This window comes from Biomphalaria glabrata, chromosome 9 (genome assembly GCF_947242115.1).
Source record: "Biomphalaria glabrata chromosome 9, xgBioGlab47.1, whole genome shotgun sequence".
In the NCBI taxonomy this organism is placed as follows: domain Eukaryota; kingdom Metazoa; phylum Mollusca; class Gastropoda; family Planorbidae; genus Biomphalaria; species Biomphalaria glabrata.
The window spans coordinates 19293301-19313623 of record NC_074719.1 but is presented as its reverse complement, the minus strand read 5'-3'; the positions used below and the strand labels follow the sequence as shown (position 1 = coordinate 19313623).

Below are 20323 nucleotides of genomic sequence, written 5' to 3'. Positions count from 1 at the left end.
TATTGTAAATAAAACCTCCCCAAAAATGTTCTCATTGAACACCTTCAAAGTAGCTCTTTCTAAAACTACAGAGGATATTAACACGTGGGCTGAATTTCAAACAACATTAGTCACTTGTAAGTGTGTGTGAGTCTTTTTTCTCAGACTTGGTGAAGTCATGAGGACATCGGTTTATTTATCACTACTGATCACATTCTCCACCCTGGATGCCTGCAGTTCTAGAATCTGGGAGATGCCAGTTCCAGAAGCACTTCAGGATTGCTACAACCAGCTGGAGAACGCCAGCGTCAGCACGTATGTGGGCAGCGTCTTCTGTTGGTACTGTGAACATACAGTCATGAACCTGTCCAGTGCAGTACCAAGCAACGAGGAAACTACAGAGTGAGTACATAGTTAGCTTACTTCGGTTGTGCCATGAAAGAGTTATAAGCAATGTGAGACAGTGTTTCTAATCAAAGCAAAATGATTTCATTCCCTTTTATTCACCTGGTGGTCGAGTGGTTAAGCGCTTGGCTTCCGAACCGAAGGGTAGACAGTATTTTTTTTATTTCGGGACGTTAAGGGAGCCCCTGAGTCCACACAACTCTAATAGGTACCTGTTAATTGGGGAAAATAAAGTGGTTGGTCGTTGTTCTGGCCAGATGACACCCTAGTAAACCATTGTCCATAGAAACAAATGACTATTAAATCATCTATCTGTCCTATAGATCTCAAGGTCTGAAAGGGGTGCTTTTTGTTTCTCTTCAAACGAGATTTTGTTAATAAAACTAATGCCTAGATTATGTTTAATGGTCAACTCAAGGTGGTCACTTCATGTTTGGAGCTGCATAAGGACACACGCATTTCTCTTTTAATATTGCAAGCCAAGTAATAAGGTAAAGAATAAGGAAAAAGATGAGCAAAATAAGAGAATGAGTTATATCCCTTTCTCCATTCCCCCCCCCTTTTTTTTTCCCCAAAAGCTTCACTCAGTTTTAATTGCTACCGAAAGGGGAAAAAACCGATACTAGTTTAGTGTGGTCAATCTGTCTGTCTGTCCCATTTAGATCTAAAAAAAAATAACTTAAAGATATTGAAAAATACGATATCACGATATTTTCTTACGATATCTCAGATATTGTTATGTTCTGATACAACGGCGACTTTTTGTTTTCAGACACTTTTAAATTTTTAAAATTATCTTTGCACATTTTGTCCCCCATAAAATTATATCATGTTTTTTACAACTACGTCATTCACTATAAATAGTAACAGACAGGGGAGGTTATAATAATAAAAGAGGCGATTTTTTGTGTATAGTTTTACAGCATTTGCGCAAACATTTTATTTCACAATATCAGAATATTTCTACTACTAGATTAAGAGTTTCTGTTATACAAGCTACTAACAAATAAAAGGAGGTTTTTATTTTTGTTTTAAAAGAAAAAAAATGCTTCAAATATATTTTAATATGGGCTTTAATAATTCTTGCCAAGCATTATAAACTACAGGAGATTATTAGAGAACAAACGGAATACAATCGTGTACGCACTTATACCAAATGGGAAAAGGCCCCATCTTGAGCCCTACCATAAGACATTGACCTTACACAAAATCTAAAATTAGTTGATCAATCAATAACATCAGTTAAGACAGCCTCATACTTAACCATATCTCGACAATCAGTTCATAGAATACATATAAACATTAACAATGGAATAATAACAACAAGAACTACAACCCTATCTCCGCCAATACAAAAGCAGGAGACGTTTGCGTGTCTAAAGTGTTAATAAGTCACTGTATTGTTGTTTTTGGCAAAGGACGACATAGTTTAATACCACAGATACGGAAATACAATAATCTACAATACTATTGGCAACACTTTCGACACGCAAACATCTCTTCTTTTTGTCTTTGCGGAGATAGGGTTGTAGTTGTTGATAGGGTTGTAGTTGTTGATAGTTTGTAGTTCATATCTTCTGATACTCATGCCAAACATATTGAAACCTGCCTCTTTACCTGCTTGAGCGGAACACTGTGCGGACCGATTCTGAGTTTGTGTCTCAACATAAACTTTCTTTGTAACATTATTTTTGTTTATGTTCTGTTATTCTTTCATTAACTCTACTCATAACTTTTTTTTATTTCTCATGTAAGGTATTTGAATGAAATCTGTGAGAAGGCCCTGGAAAGTCCCTATAGAAGAAAACGCCAGGCCTCACAGTGTGTACGCAAAGAGTATCGCATGTTAACGGAGGAGGAAAGAAACAGATATCACAGGGCTGTAAACATCCTGAAACAAGACACTGTAAGTAGCTCAGATATCACAGGGCTGTAAACATACTGAAACAAGACACTGTAAGTAGCTCAGATATCACAGGGCTGTAAACATACTGAAACAAGACACTGTAAGTAGCTCAGATATCACAGGGCTGTAAACATCCTGAAACAAGACACTGTAAGTAGCTCAGATATCACAGGGCTGTAAACATCCTGAAACAAGACAATGTAAGTAGCTCAGATATCACAGGGCTGTAAACATCCTGAAACAAGACACTGTAAGTAGCTCAGATATCACAGGGCTGTAAACATCCTGAAACAAGACACTGTAAGTAGCTCAGATATCACAGGGCTGTAAACATCCTGAAACAAGACACTGTAAGTAGCTCAGATATCACAGGGCTGTAAACATCCTGAAACAAGACACTGTAAGTAGCTCAGATATCACAGGGCTGTAAACATACTGAAACAAGACACTGTAAGTAGCTCAGATATCACAGGGCTGTAAACATCCTGAAACAAGACACTGTAAGTAGCTCAGATATCACAGGGCTGTAAACATACTGAAACAAGACACTGTAAGTAGCTCAGATATCACAGGGCTGTAAACATCCTGAAACAAGACACTGTAAGTAGCTCAGATATCACAGGGCTGTAAACATCCTGAAACAAGACACTGTAAGTAGCTCAGATATCACAGGGCTGTAAACATACTGAAACAAGACACTGTAAGTAGCTCAGATATCACAGGGCTGTAAACATACTGAAACAAGACACTGTAAGTAGCTCAGATATCACAGGGCTGTAAACATACTGAAACAAGACACTGTAAGTAGCTCAAATATCACAGGGCTGTAAACATACTGAAACAAGACACTGTAAGTAGCTCAGATATCACAGGGCTGTAAACATCCTGAAACAAGACACTGTAAGTAGCTCAGATATCACAGGGCTGTAAACATACTGAAACAAGACACTGTAAGTAGCTCAGATATCACAGGGCTGTAAACATCCTGAAACAAGACACTGTAAGTAGCTCAGATATCACAGGGCTGTAAACATCCTGAAACAAGACACTGTAAGTAGCTCAGATATCACAGGGCTGTAAACATCCTGAAACAAGACACTGTAAGTAGCTCAGATATCACAGGGCTGTAAACATCCTGAAACAAGACACTGTAAGTAGCTCAGATATCACAGGGCTGTAAACATCCTGAAACAAGACACTGTAAGTAGCTCAGATATCACAGGGCTGTAAACATCCTGAAACAAGACACTGTTAGTAGCTCAGATATCACAGGGCTGTAAACATACTGAAACAAGACACTGTAAGTAGCTCAGATATCACAGGGCTGTAAACATCCTGAAACAAGACACTGTAAGTAGCTCAGATATCACAGGGCTGTAAACATACTGAAACAAGACACTGTAAGTAGCTCAGATATCACAGGGCTGTAAACATCCTGAAACAAGACACTGTAAGTAGCTCAGATATCACAGGGCTGTAAACATCCTGAAACAAGACACTGTAAGTAGCTCAGATATCACAGGGCTGTAAACATACTGAAACAAGACACTGTAAGTAGCTCAGATATCACAGGGCTGTAAACATCCTGAAACAAGACACTGTAAGTAGCTCAGATATCACAGGGCTGTAAACATCCTGAAACAAGACACTGTAAGTAGCTCAGATATCACAGGGCTGTAAACATCCTGAAACAAGACACTGTAAGTAGCTCAGATATCACAGGGCTGTAAACATACTGAAACAAGACACTGTAAGTAGCTCAGATATCACAGGGCTGTAAACATCCTGAAACAAGACACTGTAAGTAGCTCAGATATCACAGGGCTGTAAACATCCTGAAACAAGACACTGTAAGTAGCTCAGATATCACAGGGCTGTAAACATCCTGAAACAAGACACTGTAAGTAGCTCAGATATCACAGGGCTGTAAACATACTGAAACAAGACACTGTAAGTAGCTCAGATATCACAGGGCTGTAAACATCTTGAAACAAGACACTGTAAGTAGCTCAGATATCACAGGGCTGTAAACATACTGAAACAAGACACTGTAAGTAGCTCAGATATCACAGGGCTGTAAACATCCTGAAACAAGACACTGTAAGTAGCTCAGATATCACAGGGCTGTAAACATACTGAAACAAGACACTGTAAGTAGCTCAGATATCACAGGGCTGTAAACATCCTGAAACAAGACACTGTAAGTAGCTCAGATATCACAGGGCTGTAAACATACTGAAACAAGACACTGTAAGTAGCTCAGATATCACAGGGCTGTAAACATCCTGAAACAAGACACTGTAAGTAGCTCAGATATCACAGGGCTGTAAACATACTGAAACAAGACACTGTAAGTAGCTCAGATATCACAGGGCTGTAAACATCCTGAAACAAGACACTGTAAGTAGCTCAGATATCACAGGGCTGTAAACATACTGAAACAAGACACTGTAAGTAGCTTAGTTTATATTTGAATATTGATTAAGCGAACACGACATTACTAGCGATGTTTGAAACATTAACATAAATTATAATTATGAGACGCTCATTTGTATCTTTTCAATTGAAACCTTTTCGTATAGACGTCAAAGTCTTAATATTTGAATCCAGTTCAACAAAAGCGATAGTACTAAATTTCTCCTAGAGGTATGGCCATAAAATTGTACTGATCTACCCTGCATCCACCCGTCACTACATTTTTTACTTTACCAAAACCTGTTCGTTACAAGACAGCTTTACAAATACATGAATGCTGTGATGATAATTCCCATTACAAACCCATCGACCTATAACACTTCAGTGACATTTCAGTATGGGCCTTTTTAACTGTTTCTCTCCTAATTAATGATACCATCGTTAATTTGACATCATTAAATTAAAGAGCATGCATGCTCCTATACTTCTATACCTTAAGTAACGTTTTCTGATAACAAACAAAAATGTTATTGAAGTTTTATCATAACAGGGTAGAATGTACACATTTGAATAATGAACAATTCAGTTAGAACGTGGAAAAATAACTACGGAGATAAAGAATTAAATCACATTTTTTCTTTATCTTTTGTAATTGCCCTGCCTTCATTTAAGTGGACGCCAAACTCTACAATTACTCTACTTTGACAGTACTTTCGTCCCTCACACGTTTCGTATGTCTGAAGGGAGAAGTGTGGCTGTGGACAGTTTGTGGTTCATAGCTTCTGTGCCGATACTGCTTGATATTGCTTTGATTACTAAACAGGTTACCCGTGAGTGGACCTTTCGTGGGCCGTATCTGAGTTTGTGAATAACATTAACTCTATTTGTCATCTTGTTGTTTCGTCTTGTTCTAGTCCGTCCCTCCTAACAAGTACGAAGCGATTGCCAACATTCATACAGGAACAACAAACCTGATAGCTCACGGCGGTCCAGGATTTCTTGGCTGGCACAGAGTCTATCTCTTAATGTAAGTGATCATGTTTGAACTGGTCATCTTACGACCACCCCCCTCAATCTCTCTACATTAGTAAAGAACGTCTGTTTCTGTGATCACGGTGTCACGTGGCTAGCACAATGACCAACTTTAGTTTTCCACGAATAGTGTCAGGTACTCATTAGAGCTCGAAAATCACGAAATTAAAAATCCCGTCTTTACCAGAATTCGAAAACGTGTCGAAAGCAAAGCGCTTTACCGCTCAGCCACCGGCCCTTCTTAATCTCTCTCTATAATCTCAATAAATACAGTTCATAGAAGTGACATACAAGTGTTGAGATTTAAAGAAGTAATTACAAGTAGTCGTTCGGCGGTGTAGCGTACGCCGCTACTTTGCAACACCGGCCTTAGGTTAGCGCAGTGGGCTCTGCACTTATGAGACCGCAGTGGGCCCCGCACTTTCATAGGACCCGCGCTAATTCTAGGTGTATAAATTATTAAATTAAACCATTGTATAATTTATAGCACATTTTCCGCGGCCTCTTGTCGAGTTACCAGGAGCTCCACGAAATCTCCTGAAATTGCAAAATATACGAAAAAGTCCAGGAAATATCCGGAAATAATTAAAAATCTTTTGAAATAAATAAAAACGACATTATGCATTAGCCATAATTGTGTAATCTGGTGAAAGAAGCTTCTCAAGCCTCAAACTAATGAAGAATTACTTTAGTTCAACAATTCTCGTAGATAGATTGAAACATTTGCAAATATTTGCTATTGATCATGATCTATGAAGAAATAAAATTTTCATGATACACTGTAAGACTTCGCTACACGCAGGCTCGTAAAGTTCGTTGGATAACTCTAACGCAGAAATAAAAGAGTGATCTTTCCTTTACTTCTTCTTCTCGTCCAAACTCTTGAGCGACGAAAAGAATTATATATATAGATGTTTTCTGAGTGTTTACTTTCAATCTGATGAGTATGCAGTGGCGTAGCTAGGGTGGGAGGAGGAGGGGGGAGGATTTGAAAATCCCCCCTGGCCCCCACTTGAGGGGGGCCCACATGAGTGTTTTTTTACATTAAAAATTAAATATAATGTAAAATGTAGGGGCCCCCTAAGAGGTCAAGCCTCCCGGGCCCCGAAACGATGTGAAATTCCTAACTACCCCCCTGTGAGTATGAATATTTCTATTCCTTGTTTCTTGTGCAATAAACTGTTGACGTTTCTGCTTGTTAAGTACAATTCAAAAACAATTTGCCACATGAATAAAAAATACAAGTACTTCTTATACCTGAAAATACAAGAATCAATAAAAAAAATTTGTTAATTAAGTATTGGAAATTAATTATTGGTTTGGTATCTCGAAAAAGGGAAAGAAATTGTACATGGCTGAAGTGATGTAATAAGTTGAGTTATACTATGTAGAGAGAAACGTTTGAAAAGAACGAGAAGCACTTCCCTGGCACAATGGTTAGTGCATTGGCTTCAGGAGACTTTAGCCCTCGATTTCGAATTCAGGTAGTTCCATTTCTTTAAAAAAAAAATTCACTTATAAAGCGATCACGATAACATCCACACAGTTGGCCAAGAAACAGATGAGCTTAACATAGAGATCGAAATGTCTGAAATGACACCTTTTCTTACGTTTTCGCTTAATATAAGCTTTGTTTTTGATTTCTTCCAAATCTTTCTCTTTGTTTATTACGTTATGTTCTGTGACAAATTCAATATGAATGTTTAGTTTCTCGTATACAGCTGTGGCGTAGCTAGGCTTGGGGTGGGAGGGTGTCCAAATCCTCCCGGGCACTCACTGGAGCGGGCCCCAAAATGAGTGTTCGAAATTTGATTGACATTAAATATAACGCCATTATCTCATTTCATGATGTCGAATGTCAAAATGCAGGGACCCCTAAAGAGGTGAAGCACCCTCCGGGTCACCAAACCCTTAGCTACGCCACTAATATTCATTTTTGTTTGAACAAAATTTAGGAATTGAATTTTAAAAAATATTTACTTATTTGTCTTTAAAGTGCTTGAATAATTGTAAAACATGCATTCGAAGATAACTAACAAACGTGAAATCAAACCATATATTACTGTCTTTAAAGTTACGAGACTGCACTACAAGAGGTTGATCCAACTGTATGCATCCCCTACTGGGATTCGACCCGTGACAACCAGTTAACGAATCCCTTGTCATCCACCATATGGTCTGATTCCTTCCTGGGAACACCTCAAGGCGTAGTCACCAGGGGACCGTTTGCCAATTGGAGATTTGGAAACGGACAACAATTGATGAGGAATGCAGGTGGAGATGGAAACCTTTTAAGTGTTCGAAATGTACAAGACATTTTATCCAGAAACAGGTATGGAATATCGTAGAGTTGTATTCAGTTGTCTATTTTTTTGACAACAATTCATTAATTTAAATTTCTTGTATTTAGCATAATGTAGAATATAGATTATTAAATATATTTCATAATATTTCCTTATTTGTATTTGTATTTGTGTTGTATTTATGTGTATGTTTCTGTTGTGTTGTCTTTATATGAGAAACGAGTCCTTGTAATCACAACAAATTTCCGTAAGGATCAATAAAGCAGTCTTAGTCTTAGTCTTAGTCTTACTAATCAGAATATTACTTCATCGATCTAGTCAAAATTGACAATTTCTTCAAAAGTGCAAATATTAAATATTTAATTGGTTGTGGTTAACGACATTTGCTATGAAATAGAAACACATCGGAATGATGAAGTCATTAAAGGATATAGACCTCAATGGACAAAAGATGAAGTCAATAAATGTTAAAGACCTCAATGGACAAAAGATGAAGTCAATTAATGTTAAAGACCTCAATGGACAAAAGATAAAACGTAAAGGTCTTTCAAAAAAAAAAAAAGCCATTAAGAAACCTTAGAAACACATCCACTAAAAACCAAGATTTACAAGACCGGCACTATCAGACCAATTACACATTTCTTTCGTAGAAGCATCAAACCTTACAATCAAATATCCATTTATATCAGTAAAACAGTCAAAAACATGCCCCAACCCCGATGGGGTGCCTAAGGGTCGAGTCTATTGCACCGACGGGGCACGGAAGATAGCCCCAACAAAAATATCACCATACACACACCTTTCCTCAAGGTGCCGTTTTTATGGCGGACACCTCCAGGGCTGATGTAGTACAGAGAAATTGGGGAGGGGGGCGTAATTGATGCAAGTTTCCATAGGCCTAGAGTTCCAAGAGTCTTAGAATCAACTCCTAGTACAATTACGTAGAACATGCTCCAGCACCAATACAAAATAATGTAGCAAACATTTTTATAGAGAATTTTTATTGCCACAGTCTCTCAGACATTTACAGAGCAGTTACCACTCTATCATATCATTCACGTCGAACTGACCTCTAAACTGACCTTCAAACCTTCAAAACACGTCATCGCCTCATGAAACAACTCAGGAAAGCACTTACGAATCTCAACAAATAGGCCTACTAGCAAGGAAAATGTTCTACACAGGAATCCAACTTACATGCCAGTCAAAGGCAATGATAGCGCTGAAAAACTGAGAAATTGTAAAAACTAACCACCAGTAAAAACAACAATTTGCAGATGTGAAGAGAATCCAAGAGACTTCAGAGTAACACTAACTCGAGATAATCACGATCTTATAAATACTAATGACTACAGGATGCTTACTGTAAACTAACCCGATACAACCAAAGCAAATCAAACAGCAAGTTCCAGACGATACACATTTGAACTAATGAAAGGGAAACGTAAAGAAGCTGATCACCTCCCGCGAGGCTCCAAGAGAGCACCATAATGAAGAGCTGCCTAATCTGGACACGACATATTGGTGTGATCTGAACACTCCAAGTTAAAATGAAAACGAATGAAGAACTAAGAGACATCTTTCACAAGTTTTATTATTCCATTCCTCTCATACATCACATACCACTATTCGGGTTGAAGACTAGGTTTAGGTTTAGGAATTAAATTTTCCAATCTAGAGATATTTGGATAGGCGTAAATCATTTCTCCTTCATTTAAAATTCTTATTTTCGTAGCTTGTGAAAATGTATAAACTTAACATCAAGCCACAAATATGAAATTGTATATCGCATTACTGATAACGATATCTTTGTGTCTAGTTATAGAGATATCATGAATACCAGAGTCCCACGATATAACTTTGAGCAGAATCATGGATCAGTCCATATCTATATAGGCGGCTCTATGTCCAGATTAACCACGGCGCCCCAGGATCCAATATTTTTCATGCACCACTGCTACATGGACTACCTGTGGGAGCAGTTCCGTAGTAGACTAAAAGGGTTAGAGATTGATCCTTCAGTCTATCCAGACATTGTACGTGTGTACATCTAATCAGCTTCTCTTTTCCACAATAAATAATTCAGATATCTCTCTCTCTCTCTCTGCCTATCGTTCTCTCTCTCTCTTTTTCCCTATCTGCTTATCATTGTCTATCCCTCTCTGCTTATCATTGTCTCTCCCTCTCCCTCTCTGAGTAACATTGTCTCTCTCTCCCTCTCTGCCTATCATTGTCTCTCCCTCTCTGCCTATCATTGTCTCTCTCTCAGTGCCTATCATTGTCTCTCTCTCCCTCTCTGCCTATCATTGTCTTTCCCTCTCTGTCTATCATTGTCTCTCCCTCTCTGCCTATCATTGTCTCTCCCTCTCTGCCTATAATTGTCTCTCCCTCTCTGCCTATCATTGTCTCTCCTTCTCTGCCTAACATTGCTTCTCTCTCCCTCTCTGCCTATCATTGTCTCTCCCTCTCTGCCTATCATTGTCTCTCCCTCTCTGCCTATCATTGTCTCTCTCTCCCTCTCTGCCTATCATTGTCTCTCTCTCTCCCTCTCTGCGTATCATTGTCTCTCCCTCTCTGCCTATCATTGTCTCCCTCTCTCTGCCTATCGTTCTCTCTCTCTCTTTCCCTATCTGCTTATCATTGTCTCTCCCTCTCTGCTTATCATTGTCTCTACCTCTCCCTCTCTGCCTAACATTGTCTCTCTCTCCCTCTCTGCCTATCATTGTCTCTCTCACTCCCTCTCTGCCTATCATTGTCTCTCTCTCTACGTCTCTGCCTATCATTCTCTCTCTCCCTCTCTGCCTGTCATTGTCTCTCTGTCTCCCTCTCTGCCTATAAATCTCTCTCCCTCTCTGCCTATTGTTGTCTCTCTCTCTCCCTCTCTGCCTATCATTGTCTCTCTCTATCCCTCTCTGCCTATCATTGTCTCTCTCTCTCCCTCTCTGCCTATCATTGTGTCTTTCTCTCCCTCTCTGCCTATTATTGTCTCTCTCTCTCTCTCCCTCTCTGCCTATCATTGTGTCTTTCTCTCCCTCTCTGCCTATCATTGTGTCTTTCTCTCCCTCTCTGCCTATCATTGTCTCTCTCTCTCTCCCTCTCTGCCTATCATTCTCTCTCTCCCTCTCTGCCTATCATTGTGTCTTTCTCTCCCTCTCTGCCTATCATTGTCTCTCTCTCTCTCTCTCCCTCTCTGCCTATCATTCTCTCTCTCCCTCTCTGCCTATCATTGTCTCTCTCTCTCCCTCTCTGCCTATCATTGTCTCTCTCTCTCCCTCTCTGCCTATCATTCTCTCTCTCCCTCTCTGCCTATCATTGTCTCTCTCGCTCCCTGTCTGCGTACCATTGTCTCTCCCTCTCTGCCTATCATTGTCTCTCTCTCTCCCTCTCTGCCTATCATTGTCTCTCTTAATCTCCATTCTCTCTCTCATATAGTGTATCTCCGATTCTCTCTCTCTCCAATTCTCTCTCTCCTATTTTCTTTCTCTCTCTCCATTCTCTCTCTCATATAGTGTCTCTCCAATTATCTCTCTCTCTCTCTTTCTCTCCATTCTCTCTCTCATATAGTGTCTCTTTTATTTTCTCTTCCATTCTCTGCCTATCATTGTCTCTCTCACCCCCTCTCTGCCTATCATTGTCTCTCTCTCTACGTCTCTGCCTATCATTCTCTCTCTCCCTCTCTGCCTGTCATTGTCTCTCTGTCTCCCTCTCTGCCTATAAATCTCTCTCCCTCTCTGCCTATTGTTGTCTCTCTCTCTCCCTCTCTGCCTATCATTGTCTCTCTCTATCCCTCTCTGCCTATCATTGTCTCTCTCTCTCCCTCTCTGCCTATCATTGTGTCTTTCTCTCCCTCTCTGCCTATCATTGTCTCTCTCTCTCTCTCCCTCTCTGCCTATCATTGTGTCTTTCTCTCCCTCTCTGCCTATCATTGTGTCTTTCTCTCCCTCTCTGCCTATCATTGTCTCTCTCTCTCTCCCTCTCTGCCTATCATTCTCTCTCTCCCTCTCTGCCTATCATTGTCTCTCTCTCTCCCTCTCTGCCTATCATTCTCTCTCTCCCTCTCTGCCTATCATTGTCTCTCTCGCTCCCTGTCTGCGTACCATTGTCTCTCCCTCTCTGCCTATCATTGTCTCTCTCTCTCCCTCTCTGCCTATCATTGTCTCTCTTAATCTCCATTCTCTCTCTCATATAGTGTATCTCCGATTCTCTCTCTCTCCAATTCTCTCTCTCCTATTTTCTTTCTCTCTCTCCATTCTCTCTCTCATATAGTGTCTCTCCAATTATCTCTCTCTCTCTCTTTCTCTCCATTCTCTCTCTCATATAGTGTCTCTTTTATTTTCTCTTCCATTCTCTACTATTTTCTCGCTTTCTTTGTCTCTCTCTTAATTTATTCAGCTCTGGTTGTGTGTGTGTATGTGTTTCATGTGTGAATGTGATTCGTATTTGCATCTATTTTGTTATTGTACAGTAGTTACGTTGAGGTGGTCAATTGTATTCAAACTGAGTTTTGATTTGATTGGATCAATAAAATTATCTTATTTTACCTTTGTATGTATCTGTTTATTCATCTTCCTTCTCTCTACCATTCTTAATATGTTTATCTCAGTTTCTCTTAAATTTAAGTTCAACATGTGATGATACATCAACTGTAAGCAAGATTATTTTTTTTCTCTATGTGTTGCTTCTTTACTAATGGAACAACTTGCTGGACAGTTGTAGAGAACATCTCTTTGTTTTTAGTGACAAACCCTCTTGGGACATTGAGCCCGTCATGGATCTCTGCTGTGAGTAGCTGCGTTCCTCACTTTCTGTTTAGCTTTCTTTTTTGTCTTACGTAGTGCCCTGTACATTTGTCTTTGAAAGAATCTAGTCTCGTAGCACTGGATCGTTTCAGTTATTAAAGACATTCGATGAGAACCGGGATGATTATTTCCATTCCAATACTAACTGATGACTCTACATGTGTTGAGGACATTCAAGATGATTGGTCGTTGAGCTGGTCACGTGTCTCCCATGAGACAACCATAAACGTGACGTCACCTGCGCCTTGAGCTGCCAGTTTTCACAACTGAAAAAAAAAGTGAGAGTTAATTTTTTTAAATTTATTTTTTTGAAGGATTTAACTTGTTCCAAATCTGCAGCACTTTGAACTGTTTGATTAAACCACTTGTATTTCAAATATGTAGACGATGGCAGCAAGGTTCTTAAAACTGTGGCTCTGTTGACGTTTGTGGTATTACTCTTTGAGTCTCCTTATCATCAGAGTCATCGACCTTGAACCTTAACCTGATGATGTTCTGCCTAGAGGTCACACTGGATTATCAAAGTTGATTTTGATGCGGAGACTCAGTTGTTTGATGGAAAACTTGATTATTGACACCCTGTTATTATTAAAGTTGTTATTTTTTTGCATATTACAAAACATTTGAAACATAAAAAAGTAAGAAACCTTCTTTAGAACACTTTTAGATTTTTATTTAGTTTTCTTTTTTTTTTTTAACTATTTCTCTATTGAAGTCAGAACTTCATGGAACCTGGATCCAGCCGAAACCTCCATCCAGAAACTTGGACAGCTGACCTCAAAAACGTTTCTAGAAATTTAACAGTTGATGTATATCGCTGAGACAAGAATGACTAGCTCGTTGGCCACACGGGGAAAACTCTAGTTTGAGTTATAATTTTTCAAAGTAACAAATAAATAAATGTAAATTTGACTTGAGACACTTATTTTATTATATCTGAAGTTTAACAATGGAGGTATAGTGTTTTTATAAAATATATTTTTTAAATGTGTTTCTTGATCTGTGACGAATGTTCTAATGTAACAGTTGATTGACCTGGCGCTGGCACGTATATTTTGGCTAATAAGCTATTCATTGAAATGTCTTTAGGATGCTGACTTTGTAATTGACTATTTCCTAGTTGACTTGAGAAGTTGTATTGGACTATTTCCTAGTTGACTTGAGAAGTTGTATTGGACTATTTCCTAGTTGACTTGAGAAGTTGTATTGGACTATTTCTTAGTTGACTTGAGAAGTTGTATTGGACTATTTCTTAGTTGACTTGTGAAGTTGTATTGGACTATTTCCTAGTTGACTTGAGAAGTTGTATTGGACTATTTCCTAGTTGACTTGAGAAGTTGTATTGGACTATTTCCTAGTTGACTTGAGAAGTTGTATTGGACTATTTCCTAGTTGACTTGAGAAGTTGTATTGGACTATTTCCTAATTGACTTGTGAAGTTGTATTGAGGAGTAAATGAATGTTTGTATCGTTTTATCTACTTGAAAAAAACTTAATCTGTAAACAGTATCTTCAATCTGTTCACCTTACCTTAGATTACCTATCCCTTGGTCTGCTGGACCGTTGGGGCACCATGCAAGACTCGTCGACCGTCTTTCTCCATTTCTTTTTGTCTTTTGCCTTAGTTAGAACTTCTTTCAATGGCAGGCCCGGCCATTCTTTTATGTTGGCCTCCCATCGCTTTCTCTGACTGCCTCTTCTTCTTTTTCCTGATACTGTTCCTTGAAGGAAGGTCTTTGCGAGCCCCGAAGATCTTCTAATATGGCCATATATTTTAAGCTTGCGTTTTTTACTATAATCTGTTTAGGCAACGACTAAAAGGCACTTACCAGACGCCCCCACTGGATTTCCCAACTACACCCAAGAAGACGCCTACTCTGAAGAACTGGCCACAACAGTGATGTATGAAAGCGTTCCATCTTGCACGACCAGATCTCCAGCGTGTGGAAATAGGTAAAAGAAAACAACACAATGTGTGTACTTACGACTTACATTAACACTTCAAACACTTCAAACACAGTTCAAGTCGGGGTAATTTTCTTTTTTTTCGGTTTAAATCTATTAATCAGTAGGTATTTAGAGCAAAAGTAACCGCTACAAGCGACTACTGTGGACTTTATAAATGAGGAATTGTAAAAAAAAAAAAGAGAAAAAATGTGTTACTTGTTAAAGTTTATGTCTACTTCATGCTTAACACCTTGACCACATCTAGAAATCATTATCTATTGTCTTGTCGTCTGCAAAAGGTTTCTAGTATGTCACTTCGCCAGCGGGCGCTGCATTCCATCGACCACTACACAAGTGAGAGTCAAACGATTTATCAAAGCAGGCAGCTTGGAGGACACCAAATGCGCGAGCCAGCCCAGCTTCGGGGTTCCGATCCAGAACGATTTCTGCTGCAATCAGATCTGTGACGTTAAGGAATGGGCGATACTTCCGGTAAAGATTGTAAACATGAGACCCCCGAACTTACAGCGGTACAGCAGCTATCCGGTCAGGAGAGGAATGGTGGACAGTCATCAAGATATTTATTCACCAACTGCTTACAATAAAACCAGAATGTAAGATGTTTTCTTTCTTTACAGTTACCTTAACCTATAAGAAGCTAATGTATTGATTATAAATATTTAAAGCAGTTCTCGTTAATCTGCATCTTCCATGGCATCTTCTATGGCAGTGTTTCCCAAACTTTGACCTATGCGTACTCTTTCTAAATTTTTTAACTCTAAGCACCCCTCGCCCCCCCCCCTCCCCCCAACCCCTAAGGTATTTGTTTCAAAAACAAACAAAAAAAATATTTTTTGTTTTGTAGGCCTACATACACAAAATAACTTTTACTTTACCACAATTAAGTATTTAATTCGTGAGTTTATTGTTTGTGTGCTACAGAGACACATCGGATGTTTTCTTGGCAAAAAAAGTGAAACTTCGTTTTTGCATTGAAAAGTGGCGTGGCGACGGAAGTTGTAACATTTTCTAATCTTTGTAGAAATTAGTTTAAAATTTAAAATAGCATCGTATTTGAGTTTGTAACAACTAAAATTAAATAATAAAAAGGATTTTAAAACTTATTATATATTATTCAAATTTATAAACTAAATGGGTATTTTGTAAAAAAATCAGCCTAGTTAACCCTGTGCAACGCGTACCCCCTTCAAACTCTTCCTGTACTCCTACCCCAACTTTGGGAAACACTGTTCAATGGGATTTAGTTTTGGGGCATAAATGTGTGTATGTACGACTGACTGTCATTTAATCATTTAGGTCACAGGATGAAGTCATGGAGAACTGTCTGGTTGTGTGGTATGCCCTTGGGCCTTCGTATTGATGGTCTCGGGCTTGAATCCTATCCGCCGCAATCCCCCCCCCCTGCCGTGCTGCTGAAGGATGTAATAATTTTTCAATTCTAATGGAACATAAGTAACAAATAAAACAAAAATCCAAAAGTAACCTTTTTACATTGTATCTTCAGTCTTTATGATAGTCCATTGTCATCTATTTCATATTTGTACAGATTCATTTCCAGCCTACAAGGGAAGCCAAAAACCTACGAGCGATGTAACTTCGACACTCCAGTAGCCCAGGTGTTTGTGTACTCTCAAGGCATCAACTACGTCGGCTACTACAAAGAGTCAGCCATCGTTGATCAGAGGCTCCCTGTGTCCATCTCTATTGGATATGTGGCCGTGAAGAAGCCATCTCCTGGAGGTCAATGAAGTAGAACATATCAGCTTGGTGTTCGATGTCCATGAAGTTTCAATATAGCGTCATAGATATTGATTTTTTTTTGCTCTTTATTTCTTCTTACTTTATTCAACAATTTCCATGAAATCTATCCAACATTTATTTATTTTCTCTCTCGCTGTGTTTTGGCTTAAACTGTGTTTCTCAAACTGTGTTCGGCGGATCCCTAGTGTTCCGCGAGGCCTGGCTACGTGTTCCTCCATTTACTGGAATAGTTAACTTGTAGACCCCCACGTGAATTAATCTAAGTTCTAAAATAATGTGCAAAGTGTTACGCTTACTACTCACAATGTGCAAAGTATTACGCTTACTACTCAGAATGTGCAAAGTGTTACGTTACTACTCAGAATGTGCAAAGTGTTACGTTACTACTCAGAATGTGCAAAGTGTTACGTTACTACTCAGAATGTGCGAAGTGTTACGTTACTACTCAGAATGTGCGAAGTGTTGCGCTATGGAAATAGTTTGGGAAACACTTGCTTAAACAATGTAAACTGGACCTTAGAAATTTAAGGGTAAACAAAGAGCCGATCAGAATGATGACCTTAAATGTGAACTTACTACCAATAAACATTTAGTTCTTAGTCATCTTTTAAGTACACGAATGGTGCAAATGAAGTAAGTGTGATCCCAAGCGATGTTTGATGGTCTAGGTGACACCCAACTTACCCAAGCTTAGTTTGATTGTCAAATAGTAATACAAATTCTGTTTGATTGTCTAGGTATAAGCCGGGGCTTTGATTGTGTATCTATAACCCAAGCTTTGTTTGATTGTCTAGATATAACCAAATCTTTTTCTTTATTATCTAGGTATATCCCAAGCTTTTTCTTCATTGTCTAGGTATAAACTAAGCTTTTTCTTTATTGTCTAGGTATAACTCAATCTTTGTTTGATTGTCTAGGTATAACCAAATCTTTTTCATCATTATCTAGGTATATCCCAATCCCAAGCTTTTTCTTCATTGTCTAGGTATAACCTAAGCTTCTTCTTCATTGTCTAGGTATAACTCAATCTTTGTTTGATTGTCTAGGTATAACTCAAGCTTTCATTATCTAGGTATAACCCAAGCTTTAATCAGAGCCCATGATTCCTGTGGACGTGTTTGTCAGTTGGCCTGCAAAGATGCGTCCAGCAGCAAATACACACAGTGCTCTGGGGCTATTGCTATCAGCGAGGAAAAACCTTTGATGTTTGCCTACACTTTTGACGATGGTAAATCTTTTCATTCCAACTTAAATTAATAAACGCTTCCGGTACGACAGATATTACTTCTTGCTGCCGAGAGGTTGCAACGTTAGAAGTTTGTGACTTGAAAAAAAAAACAGCACCATACTGACATCTTTTGTATTCTATGATACACTTTAGTTTAGCGACGCACCAAAGTTGATGGACTTATAACGCAACATTATAGATCTAGCGACGTCGTATAAACTTAGAGAGTGACTTGATGTATACATTGTTACATTAGTGACAACTGACATGCAGGCTCTACGGCGACAACATAGTTTAGTGAAAACCTCTACTGTGGCTCATTCTGTATTACATTGATAGATAAAGATATCTTAGATATATCTTAGATTTATATTAATGTGGATAATGTTTATTTTTCCACAGCTGTAATGAATGCATTTGACTATAAGAATGACAAAGAGTGTCCAGGATTTGCTACAGACAACTTCTACCTAACCATCTACTGTGACTACCACAATAATTTCCCTTACGCAGAAACAGATCATAAATAGGCTACTACAGATGTGTGTGTAAGATTCAAGCAAAGAACATGTACAATATAATCAGTTTTATTTTAAATTTTGAGCCAAACAAAATGGATCAATGTCATCTAGGACTTATAAAAGTTTGTGAAAATAAAAAAAATGGATTTCAACGATTAAAATACTCTTTTCCATTTATAATGAAATGAAATGCAGGTTACTTTTTTCCATGTGTATTATATTGCGTTGGGTTAAATTTTAGATTACCAGAATACAATAGTAGTGATCGTCTAAACTTAGTCTAAAGTCATATTGAATACCTATGCTTTAAGATTATAGAGCAATGTGACCAGTTTACCACACCTCACAGTGTCTACACTTTATTCTTTAAACACAACTAAAAATGGAAGTGGACATCCGCTGACCATCTCTGAGAACTGATGTTGTCCTCTGTCACCTGCCTCCATTCGGTCAGGATATAATCGTAATGTCTTCATAGAAATGTTTCTATTTTGGAAAATTTTTTTTTTTGGGGGGGGGGGGGGCTAATTTACTTGTACAAAAAGTTTTAGAACTACTTAGATAAATTTCAAAAATTATAAAAAAAACAACAACATTCTATTTAATATTTCTAATTTCGATTTTATAGCACTATCATTTCCTTTACCTTAGAGGTAACATATATTTAACATTTGTATTGTAAATTTCCTTCAATTGATTTATTTTACCTAAATAAAACCTACATAACTTCAGAGTGTACTAAAAAATATAAAAATAAATAAAAACAAGGTTACAAAAGACTGTTTGTGTGGAAACACAAACTTAAAATCGGCCCCCGAAGTGGTCCACCCAGGCAGGCTTCAATATTTTCAGAAAGAACATCCAAATGAAATTATATCAAAGACAAATGAGAGATAAGAATGGAGAAAGAAGGTTGAAAGATCTTGAGTAGTGCCCCAACGCTCAGCAAATCAAAGGATAGGTGCAAGTGAATGCAAAGCTAGATGTGAACCTGGCCTAACTAGTTCCCCTTTCAGACCTTGTGGTCTATAGGGCAGATGATGTAAAGTTTATCTGTTTTTGTGGCCTACGGTTAACGAGGGTGTCATGTAGCCAGCATAACCGCCTTTAGTTTTCCCCAACTAATGTCAGGTACCCATTAGAGCTGGGGTGGACTCAGAGGTGCCTAAGGATTCCGAAGTTGAAAATCCCAGTCTTCACCAGGATTCGAACCCGGGACCCCAGGTTCGGAAGCCAGGCGCTTTACCGCTCCTCTCCTGGCCTAACTGAAGTCTTATAATTGATATAATTGCTTTGAAAGGGCTCAATCTCTTATCAGGTACTGCGGAGTGGTCATAAGTTCAGTTATATGGAGTTTACAATATTACTATTCGTTTTAAATTAGGTCTATATTTTAATTCATACTAATAAGCTTTTTCTCTTTAAACAACTGCTTGCATAACTGATTTTAAAAATTAGATTTTTCGCTTTCAGGAAAAAAAAAAGTAGCCGTTGCATCAGAACTTTGAATGGTCTAAAATATTGTGATGTCCGATTTTCACTATCTTTTTTAGTTTACGAGATCTAAACGGGACGGACGGACAGAGATTTCACACAAAACTAATAGCGTCTTTTCCCCTTTCGGGGGCCGCTAATAAAAAATAACTTTTCTTGAAAAAATGTTTATGCACATTTTAGTAAATATAAATTCGTATATATTTACTGTTTAGTCGACAGTGATATTACAATGTGTACAGTGTGTGTATTTTATAAAGACTGAAACAAATTCTTTTTAAAATAAGCCTTTTTGAACTTTAAACAGTTTTTGTAAATATGATTGTAAAATCTAATAGAAACTCTTTCAGTAGCACTTCCTAATGTAATTGTTGATTGTTTCAATACGAGTAAGTAGAAACATGTCTGAAATTGAAGCTCATGAAATCTTAACCAGAATTGGCTATCTTCTTATAGTATGTTCACTTTTGCTGGCCTAGAGTTCCAAGAGCCGAAGGCTCAACTTTACCTGA

General features: G+C 38.4%; 1 protein-coding gene across 1 annotated transcript; it reads left to right on the top strand.

Annotated features, from left to right (window-relative positions):
• Positions 1-45: 45 nt before the first annotated feature.
• On the top strand, positions 46-18506 carry LOC106051404 (uncharacterized). The gene is made up of 10 exons (XM_056041284.1): positions 46-381; positions 2140-2290; positions 5620-5732; positions 7812-8069; positions 9860-10076; positions 14647-14792; positions 15086-15400; positions 16354-16547; positions 17641-17796; positions 18199-18506. Exons 1-10 carry the CDS (start codon positions 158-160, stop codon positions 18324-18326), a joined length of 1902 nt encoding a protein of 633 aa, XP_055897259.1. The 5' UTR covers positions 46-157; the 3' UTR covers positions 18327-18506.
• Positions 18507-20323: the final 1817 nt, after the last annotated feature.

What these genes read in the sequence shown, in the direction of transcription:
- LOC106051404 (XM_056041284.1), top strand. Translation starts at nt 158, where the DNA reads ATGAGGACATCGGTTTATTTATCACTACTGATCACATTCTCCACCCTG. An exon ending in AGCAACGAGGAAACTACAGA is followed by an intron (nt 382 to 2,139) that starts GTGAGTACATAG and finishes TTCTCATGTAAG; the next exon opens with GTATTTGAATGAAATCTGTG. An exon ending in ACATCCTGAAACAAGACACT is followed by an intron (nt 2,291 to 5,619) that starts GTAAGTAGCTCA and finishes GTCTTGTTCTAG; the next exon opens with TCCGTCCCTCCTAACAAGTA.